At 37.3% G+C, this 20,340-nt stretch overlaps 1 protein-coding gene across 7 annotated transcripts in view; it reads right to left on the minus strand.

Moving 5' to 3' along the window:
• fat3a (FAT atypical cadherin 3a) overlaps positions 1-20,340 on the minus strand; it is an 808,281-nt gene that overhangs the window by 81,681 nt on the left and 706,260 nt on the right. For all 7 annotated transcript variants that reach the window (XM_059646553.1, XM_059646555.1, XM_059646551.1 and 4 more), the window contains 4 exons: positions 14,434-14,823; positions 13,251-13,465; positions 9,640-9,777; positions 4,591-4,734 (listed from right to left, as the gene is read on the minus strand). In XM_059646553.1, the coding sequence (XP_059502536.1) occupies positions 4,591-4,734; positions 9,640-9,777; positions 13,251-13,465; positions 14,434-14,823 (887 nt within the window). The remainder of the gene's footprint in view (positions 1-4,590; positions 4,735-9,639; positions 9,778-13,250; positions 13,466-14,433; positions 14,824-20,340) is intronic.

Consider the following 20,340-nt stretch of genomic DNA (forward strand, 5'->3'; position numbering starts at 1 on the left):
GCACCACCCTCTGTATGGAAAAGTTGCCCTTAGGTCCCTTTGAAATCTTTCCTCACTCACCTTAAACATATTGGACTCCCCATCCTGGGGAAAAGACCATGTCTATTTACCCTATCCACGCCCTGATGATATTATAAAACTCTATGGTCACCCCTCAGCCTCTGACGCTCCAGGGAAAATGACCCCAGTCTATTCAGCTTCTCCCTAGACCTCCACTTTCCAACCTTAGCAGCATCCTTGTAAATCTTTCCTGAACGCTTTCAAGTTTCACAACATCCTTGCTGTAGCAGGGAGACCAGAACTGCACTCAGTATTCCAATAGTGGCTTAACCAATATCCCGTACAGCCACAACATGATCGTCCAACTCCTATACTGAATGCACTGACCAATAAAGGTAAGCGTACTAAACACCCTCTTCACTATCCTGTCTGCCAGGGTCTTCACTTTCAAGGAATAGCGAACCTGTACTCCAACGTCTCTTTATTCAGCAATGGTCCCAGGACCATACCATTAGTATATAAGTCTTGCCATCGTTTGCCTTTCCAAATTTATCTAAATTAAAATCCAGCTGTCACTCCTCAGCTCATTGGCCCATCTAATCAAGATCCCATTGTACTCTGAGATAATGCTCTTTGCTGTTCACTACACATTCAAGTTTGGTGTCATCTGCAAACTTACTAACTATACCTCCTATGTTCACGTCCAAATCATTTATGTAAGTGATGAAAAGAGGTAGATCCAGTTTCCATCCTTGTGGCTCACCAGTGGTCACAGGCCACCAGTCTGAAAAGCAACCTTCAACCACTACCCTCTGTTTTCTACCTTCGAGCCTGTTCTATATTCCAATAGCTAGATCTTCCTTTATTCCACGTGATCTAACCTTGCCAGTCTGCCATGAGGAACATTGTCGAACATCTTACTGAAGTCCATATAAATCACATCCAACACTCTGTCCTCATCAATCTTCTTTGCTACTTCTTCAAAACACTCAATCAAGTTAGTGAAACATTATTTCCCACGCGGAAAGCCGTGCTGACTATCCCTAATCAGTCCTTGCCTTTCCAAATACAAGTTAATCCTGTCCCTCATGATTCCCTCTAACAACTGGCAGGCTCTGATGTCAGGCTCACTGGTTCATAGTTCCCCAGCTTTCCCTTACCACATTTCTTAAATCGTTCCACCACATTAGCCAATCTCAATAATTAGTCTTTTGGCACCTTGCCTGTTGATATCAATGATACAAATATCTCAGAAAGGGGCCCAACAGTCACCACTCTGTGCCCCAGAACAGAAACCGGGAATGTATCCACCTTTATGTGTTTTATGAAGTCCAGCACCACCTCCTCTGTGGTATGGACATTTTTCAAGATGTCACCATTTACTCCCCCATGTTCTCTATCTTCTATATCCTTCTTCACAGATGAGAAATACTCATTCAGTATCGTCCTATCTCCTGTGGCTCTACACAGGAGATCTTTAAGAGGCCCTATTATCTCTCTAGTTACACTTTTGTTTTAATGTATTTGTAGAACCTTTTGGATTCTCCTTAACCTGATTTGCCAATGCTATCTCATGTCCCCTTTTTGCCCTCCTGATTGCCCTCTTAAGTATAACCCTCTTGCCTTTATCCTCTTCTAGGGATTCACTTGTCTTCTGCTGTCCATACCTGTTACATGCTTCCTTGGTAAATGAGTAGATTTAGTAGAGGATTTTAAAGGAAGAATGGTGGAGGTGGAAAAGAGACAGCAGTCATAAGTTATTGCACAAAGTATGTGATATTGGCAATAGTCAAATACAAATTCTGGTACCTAATAGAAGCAAAACACCATAGATTCTGGAAACCTGAAATTAAAAAAAAGGAAAAATTCAGCAGGTCTAGCAGCATTTGTGAAGAGCAAACAGTTAAGTTTGAGGCCATTATGACTTTTGTGCAGATGCTGAAGTGTAACACTGGACATGGAGAGAGTCTCTCATACCTGTTAGTATAACTTCATACTGGGAAGCACTATCACAGAATTTCTCTTTTGTTCTTTTTCCAGACTCGCCTTTTTCACTTGGTTAAAGTCTTACATTTCTAACTTCTGAAAGTTCTGATGAAAGGTCAGCAGGCTAAAACATTGGCTTTGTTCTTTCCCCAAAGATACTACCCAACCTGCTGGATATTTCCAGAAAAAGGCAGTGGTATAGATGAGGTTAACATTGTGAGATACTGATTGCTTTCAATGCTAAGAAATGATGCAGAATTCTGCATGACAGCTCCTTCAGTATGTAGCTAATAAAACACTCAGACAGATAACCGAATGACAATAGGTTTAGCAGAAGAAAAATTCTCAGCAATAGATGAATCTTATTGGGCACAAAGTCTGTGGGTTTAATATAGATACATATTAACAAGGGTATTGAAACCTTGCAATATAAGCCCATGTAGTAGAAAAACCATCAAAAATAGTTAAAGGTTTATGGGGAGATTGAAAGTAGGATGAGCTAGTGGGGCTTAATAAAGCTTTGCTGATGTCCCAAGCAGTCAATCATGGAGCAACCATACTGATCAATGCTGGGGGCACAGCTGTCTATTGGCTATATAAATGATATGGAACATAAATTATATTTTGACATTTTCAGGTGTCACAACATTATGGCAGACAGGGTTTAAATAATAAGGAAGAGGCAGTTATGGAATGTTGGTGCAAAAATATGAGATTTAAGCATGAACTTTAGGCATGAAGCCTTTATCCCGCTACAACTAGGAAAAAGCTGGCCAGTAGCTTGTTGGAGGAGGAGGTTGGAGGTAACATTGATGAGTCAAAGATATCAAATTTAAGCAGTGACAAAGCAGTTCTTAGGTGTCAGCCTGCCCTTGGGTTGACTGGGTCCTTTACGTGACCAGTTAAGTACCATTTCCCACCATATTCCAGTTGTTAATGGGGGTTTGGGGTAGGTCTAGCTACTAAATGACTAATTTGATGTCATGGATCAAGATCTTAACTGGTACCCTGCTGATAGATTACATATTCCCTTTTGTTTTAGTTCTTTCGCAAGGCAATCAAAGTAGTATCAAAAACCTGGTGGGACAATTTCCCACCTGTTGCACCATAATTCTTCACACTCTTCTCGCTCAGGTTCTCTTCCAGAAACATATCCAGATGGAAAATGCCTCCAATTTAAAAGATGCAGGCTGTCTTTAAATAGGACTGGTCCCCTTTTAAGGCTTGCACAAACTTGTACAATACCTTTGAAACGTATAGTAACTCCAGTGTTTTTAGTTATGACTGCACATAACAATCATGCAAACTAACAGCATCAGGAAAAGAAAATCTAATGCTGATTAGTTTTTTCCAATTCCCATATTTGTTTTCAAAAGCTTTTGAATGTAGCCCCTAAGAATTTCAACCAAATTGCTGTAGACTTCAAGACATGGTATAATATCAAACGATATGTTGATAGATTCTTGAAAGTAATGTGCAATGGATAAAATAGTAAGTAAATATAACCAGATCACAACTAGTATCAGGGGTATGTCCATATTCAAGGCAATGTATATGTATTTGAAATTTGTGAACTACCACATTGCTGTCTGTTGTTCTGCAACAAATACAGAAAAGGGAATCAAATCCTAGCTCAAAACTGTTGATCTTTTGGAGTGAATTAGAACATTGAGATTTTTTTCCAGAGGATAGCAGGTCTTGCCACAGTGGTTAGCACTGCTACCTTACAGTGCCTGGGACGTGGGTTCAATTCTATCCTCGGGCAACTGTCTGTGTGGAGTTTACACATTCTCCCCTTGTCTGTGTGGGTTTCCTCCGGGTACTCTGGTTTCCTCCCACAGTCCAAAGATGTGCAAGTTAGGTAGATTAGCTGTGCTAAATTGCCCCTAGTGTCTGCAATGGGAAATCTAGGGATAGGGTGGGTCTGTGTGGGATGTTCTTTGGAGGCTCGATGGGCCAAATGGCCTGCTTCCGCACTGTAGGGCGCACCTGATTCTATGATGATGTGGTTTGAGATTCAGGTGATACTAAAACCGAACCACAATAAGATATTTGAAATTACTACAATGGCCAAAAATAAAAAGTCTGCAGACAGTCCAAGTTTAACTGCTTATTATGGGGTGTGCTGAGCACATGGAACAAGACAGTCAGTGAGGCACTGCAGGCAAGAAGGCTGAACAATTTAAGGGGAAGCCTGCAAGATATTTGAAGAAGCGCATTATTGCAAGGTATTAATTTTGGGCAGGATAAACAATTGGGTTTTTTTGCTTCTGTGCTTCCTAATTTACCATACGCATTTTCAATAGCAAGATCATATAACCAAGTATATATAAACCCACCTGAGAACTAGATACCCAAAAAACATACCTCAGATCCACCAAAAATTAACAAAATGTATCACTATTAGAACAATTCAAATTCAGAATATTTCCTAATGTATTCAGAAGCAAAAAGTGGTTTCCTTGATATAAGTAATCTGAAGTAAGTTGAAAATAAAGATGCACTATATGAGCATGATTCACATTAAAACCTGATGATTGTATCATTTTTATCAATTTGAATAATATAAGAAAGAAACATGAATTGGAGCTACTTCAGACTTACCTGAATGACAGCTGAATAATTTGCTGGGATGAAATCAGGAGGATTATCATTAATATCTGAGACATCGATGTTCACAGTAACTGTAGATGACATGGAATGTGTTCCAGTATCTTTGGCTTGCACAGTTAATGAATACCCAGATATCTGTTGGAGCAATTAAATTATCCTTACAAGATAATTTACCGAGCCTATTCAACAGCATTTGACAGAATTATTTCTTTAATTGCATAATACTTTGAGGTATTCTCATGACTCAAATTCAAATTGAACACATTTCTGCAAAATCTTGTACTAGGCATAAACCTTTGCACTAATACTTTGGTTAACGTAGCTAGTTAGTGAATATTAGAGGTAAGTTCCACAATTTCATCATCTGAGTATAAACATCCTATGCTAATATAGAAACTCAAATTAAAACCATTGAATCTTATTTTAACTGACACTTTAACTACTTATTTCAAGTTGATGCTTATCTCCATTAAATAAATTTGATACAATAATTTTAATAGTTTGTACGATTCCAACACAACCAGTATACTCCATGCCAAGTAGTTTATGATATCAAAGCCTCATCACACAGTTCACACAATAAACTGCTGTTAAAACTTAAACAAAGATAATCGACATTCTGTATCCACAGTTCATAAATTTATGAACAACCAGGAGCTTACTGTAGCCAGCAACTACTAACTAGTCAGTATAAATTGGGTGCAAGGTAAGATTCTGGACATGATAATTCAACACAATTAATTGTCACTTGGATAAATATGAATTAATTCAGGAAAGCTTCCACAGATTTGTTACGGACAAATCATGTTTAACTAACTTGCTGCAGCTTCTGGTGTGGTAAGAGGATCATGTTATTGATGTGGTGTGTGGGAACCTCCAGAATGAATTTCAAAAATGATGAAAAATAGATTTGTGTGCTAGACATTGCTTGTTAAGAAAAAGAAAGGAGCAACATAGATACCAAATTGGACAAGTGATAGGAAGTTGAGTATAGTAGTTGGCAGATGTTTATCAGACTGAAGAATGTTTTGCCGTGGAGATATGGAGGCAGTTAGACTCTTATCAGGAAGATACACATAGATTAACAATGTAGACATTAATGATGTAATAATGAAGATACCGTTTCAAAATCAGGAAACATTCTGAAGAAGCATGTGTAGAATGTCAAAAGGGTATAGAGATAAGTAAAATGGGTAGTCAAGTAAATCACAGAATCCTTAAAGTGCAGGAAGAGGTCATTCAGCCTATCAAGTCTACACCAGCCCTCCAACGAGCATGCTAAAGCAGAACTTACAACACCTGGCCGTTTACCTCTAAGGCTCCTGACACAGCTTTCAGATGAAACAGCACTTCACTGTATGTTTTCTATTGTATTTGCTGCTCACATTGTGGTTGTCTACACTGGGAGACAAGACTCAGCCATCACTTTGCGAAACATCTGCATTCTGTCCACAAAAATGATCCTGAGCTTCCAGTTGGCTTCTACGTCACCACATCACCATGTTCTCTGGCCTACATTTCTGCCTCGAGCCTGCTACTGTGCTCCAATGAGGCTCAGCTCAAGCTAGAAGAATAGCATCTCATTTTTTGCTTGGGGAACCTGCAAATTCCAGAACTCAAATATGGAGTTCAATAATTTGTGAACAACTGATTTCGTGACGGGGCTACGTTCAACACAGCCATTGCATTTTCACCTCTCTATTATCAGTTTTCTTTCTCCTTGGTATATGATCCATTCCTTTATCTGCCTGTTATCCTCTCTAAAAAGGTTCCATCTCCAACCACTCATTTCATTACTCCCATTTCCCTAATTTCAGCATATGTACCACTTTTTCCAAAACACTGACTATCTGAAGAAAGGTTACTGAACTCAAAACATTTAATACTGCTTTCTTTCACAGATGCTACCAGTCCTGCTGAGTTTCTCAATTTCAATTTTTGCTTCAAGTTTCCAGCATCTGCAGTTCTATGTTTTATATTATTGTAAAGAACACCATTCAGCCTCAACTTGTGCCCAATTTGAAGACGTTACAGAGAGAAGGTCGCAGACATGAAGAACTTCAGTTATACACTTAGATTGTAAAAATTGAAACTCTTTCCTGGAGAAAGAAGGTTGATAGGGAATTTGATACAGATTTTCAAAATCATGAGGAGTTTGATCAGAGTAGATTGGAAAAATGAAACTGTTCCAATTGGTAAAAGGATTGAGAACGAGTGGACACAGATTTACGATCACTGGTGAAAGAAACAATGGCATCATTAGGGAAAAATATGTTTTGATGCAACAAGCATTTAGAATCTGAAATACACTGCCTGAGAATGTGTCACAGGTGGGATCAATTAATTCATTCATTAATAACTAGACTGTTATCAGAAAGGGAGAAAATGTGCAGACCCAGGGGGTCAATGCAGATGAAGGGCATCCAGGAAATTGTTCCAATTGAATGTTGTACTGATACAACAGGCTCAATGGCCTCCTCCTCTTTTGCAATAGTTCTGTGATTGTTAATTTCATTAAAATAGTGAAACAAAATCTCAGCCTGTATTTTATTAGAATAATGCAAACATTAATAAATCAGCATTCTCAAATACTTTGTTACCTAAATATTACAACCACATTCTGGAATAGGACTTGAACTTCATGACCTTTCAACTGAGAGATAAGACTGCACTTAAGGTGGTATCTATTCTCTGCCATCAAGTTGCAACTGAATTGGGGTGGTGGTCCTTCGTATTACTTGAATTCTTTTTTCTCCCCATCACTTTTAAGAAGGGCAAATACTTTGCTAATTACTTTCATTGACATAAGGAGGTATGGCCATGAATCTACCTCCCTGTAGTTATAAAGAAATTAACAGGGAGCTTGAAGAAGCTGCACTAATAACCAGTGAGTGGTTCCTTGGAGGGAGTAGGCCCTATAGTAGACTTGTCTCTGTCCATTTCGCTAGAAGTAACTTGCCTATTGAAGGCCCAGCTTGCTGCTTCTCAAAATTAGATTAGATTCCCTACAGTGTGGAAACAGGCCCTTCGGCCCAACAAGTCCACACCGGCCTTTGGATCATCTCACCCAGATCCATCCCCCTATAACCCACACACCCATGAACACTACAGGCAATTTAGCATGGCCAATCCACCTAGCCTGCACATCTTTGGACTGTGGGAGGAAACCGGAGCACCCAGAGGAAACCCACGCAGACACGGGGAGAATGTGCAAACTCCACACAGACAGTTGCCCAAGGTTGGATTCGAACCTGGGTCCCTGGTGCTATGAGGCTGCAGTGCTAACCACTGAGCCACCGTGCCGCCCAAAATCAGATTTAGTACACATATGTATTTACAAGATACAAGAACCCAAGACCATAAGAACTAGGAGCAGGAGCAAGAGCAAGCAATTCATCCCCTCAAACCTGCTTCCGTTATTCTATAAGATCATGGCTGATGTCATCTCAGCCTCAACTCCACTTTCTGCCCACCTTCAACTTATTACTAAATAAAATTTGTCTATCACCTTCTTACGAGATTCCACAGATTCACAACCCTTTGAAATAAGCAATCCTCATATCTTATTAAACTTTTTAATCTAAAACAGCAATCCCACTGTTAGATCATCAGTTTTCTCCTTTGCAATGGGATGCAGGAGTGTGGCTAGAAGCCAACATTAAGCAATTAATCAGGATCAACCAAAGAAAATGCATCTTAGCAGAGATGAATGTGCAACAACAATTAGAAGTATTACCCCTCTGAATTCTCTTCCAAAAGCAAAATACCTACCTTTACCCATCATTTTATTGTTAGCTACAAAAAAAATCTTTGGTTTCTAATATCAACTTATAGAATAATAAAACCAAACTACAATTACTTTTTGCTCAATTAAAACTGATAACCTGAGCAACAACAGAATCTCACTTCCTGTTAAAATTGTCATTTACTCAGTTGACAAGATGTAGATATGCTCTCTCCGACGAAGCATTAAAATTGTGGGCTGCTGCCAGTCGCAGTTCATCCAAACACTGGCGCTCCACTCCTGACTCATGACTGCCTCCACTGCCTGAGGGATCATAAATGGGGGTAATAATTTATGATTAATGATTTCAGCTAAGTAATTTGGCATGGTCCTGACACTCAGTGGATGCAGCATCAAGTTTCAGCAAGAGGCTAGTTTGCACAAGAAAATAACAACAAATACTGCTTTTGTTTTACTCAGGTTTAAAAACACTACTCTAAACATAATTTTTATGATTTAGAGTAAAATTAAAATTACTCACATAGATGAAAATAAACGAAACAACTAGTACTTGGAAATACAGAACCAGGTTAAAAAGATAAAAATTGAAAGAACTGCAGATGCTGTAAATCAGGAACAAAAACAGTAGTTCTGGAAAAGCTCAGCAGGTCTGACAGCATCTGTGAAGAAAAAAATCCTTTCGGGTCCAGTGACCCTTCCTTAGAACTCCTTTGTGACCTGCTGAGCTTTTCCAGCAACTTCTGTTTTGGTTCCTAAAAAGATAACAGACTTAGTTTAAGATAATTGCATTTGGTAAAGGCATACATTTCCTCTGCGAATTGAATAAACTCCTATCTTTATCTTCATGCAAAATCAGAGATTTACATTATTTTGAAACTTGCATTTACTGTATTTTTCCTTGCACTGCAACTTAAATTATTCTGTCAGTCAAATTGTCCTCCATTATTTACAGTAATATAATCATCTGGGGGACCTCAGCATGCTCAATGATATGTTAATGCTGTTCACATCTTGAAAGTCACATTAAATCACAAGTTAAATACATAAAAGCATCAATGGTTTAGCACTTCTCAGCAATTTCCTTTCGTTTCTTTCTAGGTAGCCAAGAAATATAATGGCTGAATACAGAATGTCAATTTTTACCCCAGCTAACTTCATAACATGTTGAAATGAACATTGTTCTATAAAGATCAATACTAATCACACAGTAAATTTACCAAGACAGACACAGCAGTTCAAATAGGAAATACTTTACAGGATATTAAAATAAGGTTCTTTGATCAATCTTTTCTTACTTTTTCTCTATCAAGTCGCTCTTTGACCTTGATTAAGCCTGTGACTGGACTAATATTGAAGTAGTTGTCTGGGTCTCCATTCACAATGGAAAAATGAATCTGTGCATTGATCTCACTATCACAATCTTCTGCCAGAACCTAAGCAAATAAATTCTAGGTTAATACTGAGAAATGTAATTAAAAAAAACTTCTACCATGGTCAAACATCTAAAGTGAATCAATTATAAACATTATATTCAAGTAAGAAATGAAATCAACGGTATAAAATAGCTGGAAGTATTTGCCATCAGCATACTTGCAAAGTGATATATTAACAAATACAACTTACAGTCTTATAATATCTCTAACTTAATGAAAAATTTTAAAGAGTAAAACCCTTGTATTAGTGGTGAAACAGATGCCTGTTTCAAGCATTAAGTTTGGAGAGCTGGCAAAGGCATCCTTAAAAGGTTTGCTTTGGTGGGGTGGGGGGAGGATTTAGAAAGTACAGGAAAATGTAGTTGCTAGTTGATGAGGTTAATTATTTGTTGTGAAGTGCTATTTCAAAGTAATGTTATGTAAACTGTGTCAGCTCCTTGAGGACAGACTGTGTTTTGTTACCTGTCTTGTTTATGATCTTCATTGGCATAACTGAAGAAACTTTTGTGACCTGCAAAAATAGCAGCCTGTGACACAATCTACTTTCAGGAAATAAATACAATCTATACGGTCACTTTGAAATTGCAACATACAAGTGGTCTTCTAGCCACAGTGTTTCCAAAGCATAACAGGGCTAAGACAAATAGGGTAGTGCCAAGGTTATAGAGCTGTTGCAGCGAATGGGGCACTAGGAGGCAAGGGCACAAAATAATGTGGTCTCAAAGTTGATAGTTGGTGTAAAAGCTATAATGGAAGGAGGGTACCAACTGTAAGTTAACTGGAAGCATACTTTACACTTTGTTTTAGAATGATAGAATCCCCACAGTGTGGAAACAGGTCCTTTGGCCCAACAAGTCCACACCAACCCACAGAGCATCCCACCCAGACCCATCCTAATCTACACATCCCTGAACACTATGGGCAATTTACCATGCGCAATCCATCTAGCCTGCACATCTTTGGACTGTGGGAGGGAACACACGCAGACATGGGGAGAATGCGCAAACCCCAAACAGGCATTACCCAAGGCTGGAATCGAACCTTGGTTCCTGGTGCTGTGAGGTAGCATTGCTAACCCACTGAACCTGAAAGTCAGCAATCCAGCAGAAACTCTGCATCTGAAAAACAACGGTGTTGCTCAAATCAGACAAAATATGTCACAAGGCGCAACTCTCCACATGTTGCAGGAAGTGTTAATGCAAGGATGGCCTGAAAGTATCAATAACATGCTGCTGTAACACAGTATGGACATTTAGTAATGAATTTATAGCCTGAGGTGGCATATTGTGCAAAGGAAGTAGAGTCATTATCTCAAAGACAATGAAAAAAGACATGTTGAAGTATCTGAATGCAGTACATCAAAGAATTGAGACATGTCTAAGAGAAGAGGCCAAGCAGGAGCAATGTGATTTAGAGTTGGTCAGGGCTGTGACCATAATGAATCCCAAGCTATGCAAGTTGAAGTGCCACTTATGACAAATGACATCCCAGGGAGACCACAGATGAAGCTTGAAACAGACCTTTTAACTCTCACAGGGATTGATTATCATATTATTGTTGGCTACAAGTCTGATTACTGGGAGGCTGATCAGCTGATTTCAATGGTTACTAGTTAAACTGAAGAATGACTGAAAGTGTGCTTCAGCCATTACAGCATTCCAGGCTTTGTGATCAGTATCAGTGACCTCCAATTTATGAATGAAAATTTGGCTGCTTCATGAAGAATTTCAAAATTCAAAGCTACACATCATCTTCACACCATCCTCAATCAAATGGGATTGCAGTGCAGTGAAAAAAAATCACGAAATTTTGAAATCAAAACTTCATATAAAACATGGAAAAGATCCAGCAATTCTTGAGTGCAGAACTATAAGTACTGAAGTCATGGAAAACAGCTCTAGTGTCACATCACACCCAAACTACTGCTCCAACAGTAAAAATTACCGAAGCCAGATTTACTACCAGGTGTGGGTGATGAAATCAAGTGAAATTACAGAAAACCCATATTTCACTTTGATAAAACTGCCAAGTCAATGTCTGACTCTTCAATACTGAGCTCTGGCAGAGTGCAAACATTTAATACGCTCAGTAAAAGTCAGCCCACAAGACAACTTGGGAATGGCAATTATTACTTTGGTCTTACAGGGTGGATATGAATGACCAAGTGCATGACCACAATGACAGACATCCATGTATAACTAGAGCAGCTGTGCCTTCACTGCTTGGAAAGATGTAATCTCATTTCTATGTAGACAACAGAATGACTGTCAATTCCAGAGTAATAGAAATGGATCGGCAATAGCAGTAATCATGGTTGGAAGAAAACTGCCTACACAAGGAACAAGGATCACCACCCTGGAATGAACGGATACGAGATAAACAAGCAACAACACGTGCGTACCTTTAGGAAACACGAACAATCTAAAGATTATACACAAAGTATATACAGAAACACACAAAAGTGGAATGACGAGAGTTAGAACCCTGTTTTATTAATGAAGTATAATTGTTTTTGTGACCATGTGTATTAGATAACTTGCACAACTTGTAGCTACAAATTATACAGTATAGAATTTGGGAAAAATGAGGGTATTTGGAGAAGTGTACCTATGCCTATTGTATTGGCTAACTTACCGTAGTCATGTGTACCTTTACGGTAAATGCCTGTGTATGCAGTCTTGGCAACCATTTAGACAGATCTCTCAAAACACCAACGGTCTCTGGTTGACCCAATGAACGTACAGAAAGCCTGCCACTTGATAATGTAGTACACTGCAATGCTCTGATTTTCACATTATTTTCCCCATGACACTTGAGATGTATTGTGGAATGTGGAATGTATTTCAGTTATTATGTATAGTTTAGAAACTGCAGGTGTACAATTGTGTTGTTGAAAATACGGTGGCAAAGAACTTCCTGTGACCACTGTTGGACCACTAATACCCCAAATCCTGGGCATGAAGTCATTATAATACTGAGCAACTGCTGATATGATAGTAATTTTCAGTGCATGGACATTCTGGAATTTTTGGAGGTCCATGATAATGGACAAGGGAACAGCCTTACCAAAATGAAAGACTGGATAAATATTATTCTTGGTTGGCCTGGGGTCCAATGGCAATTGAATTATCCATAACTGAGTGCTAATTTATTTCTGCTTGATGGGCTCCAAATGGCAGAATAGTGAAAAAAGCTATGGTAAGTGCAGCAATGTCCCCAAACTGAAGTTGGAATTTATGGTAGCAACTTGCAAACGGTAAAAATTAAAAGAGATGGATTGCACCTCTACATCTGCATTATCCCCAACTATCAAGGGAAAAGTTTAGAAGTATGTGTTATGAATGCATTTCTACTTCCCTAGTAATTACTCCTGTCATCTATTTTGTGACTGCAGGCCTAATGATGCTCAAGAATCTTTCTTCACCAAACTTTTGAAGTATAGTGTTGTAAAAAGCATTAATAAAAAGATATACCTTAACGACCGAGTCTCCGATAGATGCATCTTCACTGATAACAGCATTGTATATTTCTCTGCTGAACTCTGGTGCATTATCATTGACATCTGTTATATTGACATTTACTGTAGTGACTGCACTCAGTGAAGGAGAGCCTCCATCTCTGGCTTCAACGGTGAGGTAGTAACCCTTACAAGTTTCATAGTCGAGATATTCAATTACAGAAACAATTCCTGTGTTTGAAGTCAAGTTCAAAAAAAGTCAAGCAAATCTAAACCCAACACAGAAAATAATCATTCCAAACACTTAATGTCATATTTTAGCCAAAACAGCATCAGTGATTATCGTTGGAATGAAACTTATGCTAAAAATTCAATCAAAGCCAATGAAACAGAAAACTGGGTGGAGTACAAGCTGGTCTGTAAATTCGTCATTGATTATTTCAACCATTTTCAAAGGTCAATCTCACTTGTTATGCATCTACAATTCTGGTACCAATCCTCACTCGGAAATTGGGAATATCACGATTTCTGAAATGGATTCTCTGACTGTCACTGCCATCAAGCAAGGCTTTTTATGCCAATAATGTTGCCTCAATGAATTTATTCTTTTGCTTGCATCGACATTTGCTCAAAAGCCAATTGGCACAAATTAATTTAGTAGTAAATCGGATATTCCAGTGAAAGTATTTCTCAAAGGGCATTAAACTTGCACAAAAATATAATTTGGATCGAGCAGCATCTAGGTGTGCCTGCAGAGAAAGAGGAGATCTGTGCATTACATTAAAATTCAGATTTGCAATGAATTTGAAAATGTTGTCCCAGATGGTCTTTCATGCTTTTAACTGTATTCTAAATTTGAGCTCATTTATATGAAGATGAGAGTACAGAATTCTATAGCAAGCATAAGAAACCATTATAAAAATGTAAAAAAAAGTCAGAAGCTTCAATATCAAATATTGTAGTTGAAATATTGATATTTAGATTAGTTTTTATGTGCAAAATTACATTGTATTATCAACGTATTTCGTAAAGAATGCTTACAGTTTTCAAACATCTGGGGAGTGGACATGCCTCATTTATTGAGCACACTTAACATTTAATATCACAAAATTGGCTGCAATAAACCTAGTTTTTTTACAGTCTGCCTTAAACTGTAAACTGATTTGGTACGAAGGAAGAGCAGAACAGATTACTTTTACCTTTTTGAGGATCAATTTTGAATTTTCCATGTTCATTGCCAGATCTAATATTGTAAGTAATTTCTGCATTTGCACCAAAGTCCTTGCTGGCAGCATACAAAACTATAACCTCAGTTCCCAAGCCTACATCTTCCGCAATTGTGGCTAGATAGTCTTGCCTCTCAAAAACTGGTGGATTATCATTGATGTCCAACACAACGATAGAAACCGTGGTGAAAGCTGAGAGTTTCCTTGATGTTCCTTGATCTGTAGCTTTGACGGTGAGATTGTATAATACTTGCTGCTCTCTATCCAATGCCTTTTCCAGACTGATGATTCCAGAATACTTATCAATGGAGAAAAATCCATCAGCAGAGTCAACAAGTACATATTCTACATCTCTGTTTGGGCCTGATAACAAAATAAATGCTTTTTTTAATATCTCTCACAGTAGTTGAATTCCAATGATAAATTTTACAACATGTCAGTAAATAGATACATTGCTGTTCAAATTTTTACTGTAATAATTACCAATGACACAGGTAAAACTATGTATCATACTATGGGGAGGCAATGGAATGGAGGTATACTGTACGTTTAAAAAAAACTGGCGTAAGTGCAACTATGCAATGTCTCTGGTTCACTAATGTCCTATAGGGAAAGAACTCTACTCTTCTCACCTTGTTTGGACTACATGTGGCTCCAGATCCACAGCTATGTGATTGACTCTTAACTGTCTCTGAAATGACCTAGAGAGCCAAACTGTTCAAGTACAATGATGGATAGCAACAAATGCTGGCCTCACCAGCAATGCCAAGATTGTGTACAAAAATACATAACTATAGTTTAGTTTTATAACTATTAATGTGCAAAACATGTTTTGACACATGAATTACATAACTATATGTAATTAATAAAATATTTCATTTATTATGAATTACATAACTATATGTAATTAATAATAAATGAAATATTTTAGGCGATTATAAACACTTTATTCAGATTAAGGAATAAGCAATTAGGAAGCAATGCCATCAATGAATGCTTAAAATAGACTACAGAGCCAAAACTTAAATAACCATTATTTCATAACTGCAACAGCCCTTTGTGGAAATTTCACAGGTGTGGAATTAAATACTGAAAGAGTATGGATTGCATTTAATGATATAACTGTGGTCCCAGCCACTGACTGGATAGCCAGGGCTTACCCAGGCATGGCCTTTTTCAGAAGTGTCATCTAACCTATGTCAAACCAGGCAGTTAATTATTTGTCCTCTGGGTTTTCCATGTCCTTACATGTGAAAAGCCCATCTCAAGGTCTCCTATTTAATCAGACGGGTAGCAGCTCTATAGTCTCAATACAGCCAAGAGTGCTGTCCATTGCTGGTACTGCATAACTGTGGAGGAGAAAACATGAAGTATGCCCTGCAATTGCGTGATGTAGTCGGGCTCAAAGGGATCATTCAGGCAGATCATGTTGAGATGGGTGAGTGGTTATTACTGAGGTGCAGATATATTGCCACGACCTTAGATTAGAAGTAACTCCAAACTATGGAACACTGAGGAAATTCATGACATGTAAAGGACCTCAGCTGACATTTTGACAGTTGTATAGTTGGTAACACTTACCCTTAGTTAGAGATATTTGCAGTTACAGAACTACTAGTTACTGTATTGGTATGATCCTAGTTGATGTTGCCACTGATGTCAGAATGAAATCTGGCTTGATAGATCCTACATTTCTTAAAAAACTGAATACGTCAGCACTACACTGAAAAATATAAACACCAGGCTGAAGATCTGATTTTGGCAACAAAACAGATGTTAATAGCACAAAAGAAAAAAAAAGTATAAACCAAACCAAGCTATCTAAACAAAGAGTTTTCAAAAATTCAAAATACATAGCAAAACATAATTTCATCTGTTCCCCAATATCACCTTGCAGTTACTCAAAAATCAAATGCAGCTTCCTTCCCTGTCAATCTGTAGATTTGACTTAACTGTTATATTTTCTTAGTTCCTATCTCGTGATCTATAAAATATTTTCCTTGAATTCTTACATAACTGAAGTATTAGACTTTGAGCCTTGAATGACCAATGTAAATTTATAATAAAACACTCTGAGTCTGCAAGTTTCACAGTCTCCTCTTTCACTGAGATAACATTCCCTTATCTGCTGTGAACAGATTCTGTTTCCTAAAAGAAATAAAACTTGCCTTCAGTTATGTGTTCTCTGACACACACTAATTTAAAATCATAGTTCAGAAAAGACTGATCTAATTATTAAACACATGTATATACCATACCCATATGCCACTAGTGTGAAATTCAAACATGAAAAAAATGGAAATAAATCACATTCTTTTTATCACAGTGTCAACTTACTTTTCACAAATGATAATTATATTGTTTGACAACTAAATTCTATTCTGCGTAAAAATAAATTTTATTGGCTGTTATTTCAAGACATTTGTGAACATATATGATTTTTTGGAATCCATTCCCCCAATTACTACAACCATTCTTTCTGTAATGACTGCTTCTTGCAGTTTAGGGACTAGTGCATCCAAAACAATAGGAAAATGCTTCATCAGGCATTCCGGTCCAGATTACTGATGCTTCTCAATAACAGATAACAGTTTTGACATGTCCAAGCTGTTGTTATTCATTGGAGGTTATTTCCACATATTTTATAGTTTCAGTTTGAAACCAAACCTAGAAATGTTTTGCAACTTCAAATATCGCAGGAAAGATATTTCCGACATTAGTTCCCATCTTCACATGAACCAAACTACTTCTAAAATTTGTATCCATTGATTATTGATGGATTGTGCTTCTTTGGCTAGATCAATATGAATAGTCACATTTTCCATGTTAGTACTAATGTTTATGTAAGTGTAAGATATACCAAATGTTCTCTTTACGTCAGCTCTGAAGACCACTCTGTTCTTGATCTATAGGACTGACAGCAGGACATAAAAATCTTATAAATTTGCAATCCCTATCACTGGTTCAGAAATTCTGACCAGTGTCAGAAACTTTCAATAAAACTTCCCCAGCCCTTGATCAGTATGGGCAATGTGTGAAATTTTGGACACAATGAGATGAAAAATGAGATTCTCAACGTCAACAAAAAAAAGTTTGTTTTCCCTCTCAAGGTTTTCAAGACTAGATGACAATCTTGTGAGGAGAGTGGCAAGGATCTTACTTCCACGCATTTGCACTTCATTATTTGTTGATCTCACTTAATTCCTACATGGTGATAAACTAGATGGTATCAATGCCTCACATGAAAGTGGTTGACTAGCAGAAAAAGTTTGCCTGTTGCTTCTCCAGGTTTCCATGTTCAGGTCTATTCACCAATGTATTGGTTACTCTATATATAAACACATTCCAGCATCACTGATCACTTCATTCCTCAGAAGTCAACATTGCAGAAACATCAGCCTCTCCATATTGCCATGCTCAATCCCAGTATGATTCAGAAGACGCAGCAGCACTTCAATACACTACTTTGTGGCTAACTGACGCTTTATATTGCAATGCTACTACCAGGTCACACTGTGTGCAGGGACACATACCTGTCTTATGCATCTGAACAGGATGTACCAGAGTTTCCAGCTTGCTTTCTGAGCACTAACTCACTTTACCCTTACTTGAACACACATAATGCCTTTTAACACATTGAAGCTTTAAAGAAAACCTATGGGTTCACTGCTTTTTTTTCCATGCCTTGCTTCTTAGTGCAGACTGAATGCAGCGTGTCATGGTTGCTGGCAGAAAACAGTCATGGAGGTGGATTAAAACTGCCTATCAGCATTTACAATTTCCCAAGCAATTCCTTCGTTGTCGGCTGCACTGGGATTTCTGCATTATACTGAGGCACGCTCCAACCTACACTACCAAAACAGCTACACACTATTGGAATTTCTGGGCTACTATATACACATAGGGAAAATCAGTTTATATGGACATATTGATGGAATATTTTGTGAAAATCATTAATTTTTACTAAGTTGATTACTGGCTTAACATCATATTCTTCTAAACCCATTAGCACCTACCTCATAAAATAAAAATTCCCTCTTCCGAATCTGAAAAAGATCCTATATGTAATGTTTACCAAGGATTCTTTACCTCCCAACTGGTTCTCTAGTGGGTGAATACTTAGCTCAAATGTTTACTTACACATCCTGGTGTCTTGGATCTGTGCCTTTCGGGAGGGTTTCATCTCAATATTACATTTGTTGTGTCTGCTGTATAATCTACTAGTAAAGCTATTACTCAATCTTGCAATTAGCTTTTTGGCTTTGTCACCCAACTACTTTCTCAATGTTCCTGTCATGGGGAAGCTACATTTTGATTTATTTAAGGCGTTCACTAGACACTTGCAACATTTAAAAGCTTTGTCAGCAGGTGTGTATAACTACGTGATTTTGTTTTATTATCAATTAAAGAGTATATTTGACAGATTGGTCAATTTAAACGGAATGACTCTGGCATTTGGCTTTCAGTTAGCAAATAGCAATTTATACAAACACTGAACAAGACGGAAATTGGCCAAAAATGATTATCCCTCTTATGTTCTTTCTGCAGATCACGAATTAATTCTGGAAAGAAAATTGACTTCAGTTTAACTTTACACAATAATACACAAATCCATCTGCAATGCAAAATAATGGATTCACTTTGTGCAACACAAAGATATTTGCTCAATCTTACTTCATTGTGGACTAGAATGCCTTGCACATTACTGTATTAATGAATTGATTTAAATTAAACCTAGATTTCGGATTGATGGACTCCCATTGCTTTGCTGACATTTTGTTCCATTTCAGATGTGTAGATAATTTGCTTTATGACTGATTTAAGTGTCAGCTGCACACGTAATACTCCAACTTTCAGCTTGAAAGCAGTAAAGTTCAGGTTAATATATACATCACATTGCATTGAGACCTTTGCCTGTTATAAAACTCTAAATTACATAAGAATGGTTATGACTTAATTTGTGAATAAAAAGAGAAAATAATAAATATTTCCAGCTACATTGCCATGGATCAAGTGCTGGTAAATAGCCATATGGATGAAAGAATTCCCTCACAGCTGTTACATTCTGCTCCACAAACGCTGTTTACAGGTTTAAAATGCTGTAAGATCCCAGTAGGGTGTTAATGATAGCTCTATTTCAACTTGAAAAATTATATCATGATCAACTATGTTTCAGTTATAAAACATTTAATTATGAGCTAAATAATAAATATTTATTTAAGTCACAATTAACAAATAAAATTCCATATGCTAATATTATAGAAGTTTAATTTCATCTGAGATTTTTAATTTAACATTATCTAGTAAAAAGAAAATAAATGTGGATGTTTTGAATCCATTTACAGGCTTTATAGCAATAATAATTATGTCAGCTTGAAAGCAGAACTAAATTTGGGTTAAAACCAAATTAAGATTTTTACCAGGTTCCAACCATTCAAAGTGTTTCCAACCATTCAATGTTTCAAATACTTAACTTTACGATGTAATATAAAGTGTAATGCTGTAATGTGTTTCTGAAATTTAGCTCCTAATTTTTACCAAAAGAGTAAAGCTTTTTTACTTCAAGCCAATTAATTTAATTCTCATTCAATTTAAATGTATTGCTTGCAGAATGAAAACATGCGTGGGAGTGGATTCAATTATTGAAATCTCCTGTTCAATTTATCTCTTGCAGATGTCACATATTATTCCAAGATTAAATGATTGTATCAATAAACAGATCAGTACTTGTTATCCTCATTATCACATCACAACTTCCTGTATACAAACTCATAATCACATTGGTAGAAATGACAATTTTAGCGAAAAGATTAAAGTAGTGGAGAGTGAATATAAGAGGTTAGGCAGAAGATTAAAAAATAATAACTTAATTTTTGGTTT

This window comes from Stegostoma tigrinum, chromosome 6 (assembly GCF_030684315.1).
Source record: "Stegostoma tigrinum isolate sSteTig4 chromosome 6, sSteTig4.hap1, whole genome shotgun sequence".
Taxonomy (NCBI): Eukaryota; Metazoa; Chordata; class Chondrichthyes; order Orectolobiformes; family Stegostomatidae; genus Stegostoma; species Stegostoma tigrinum.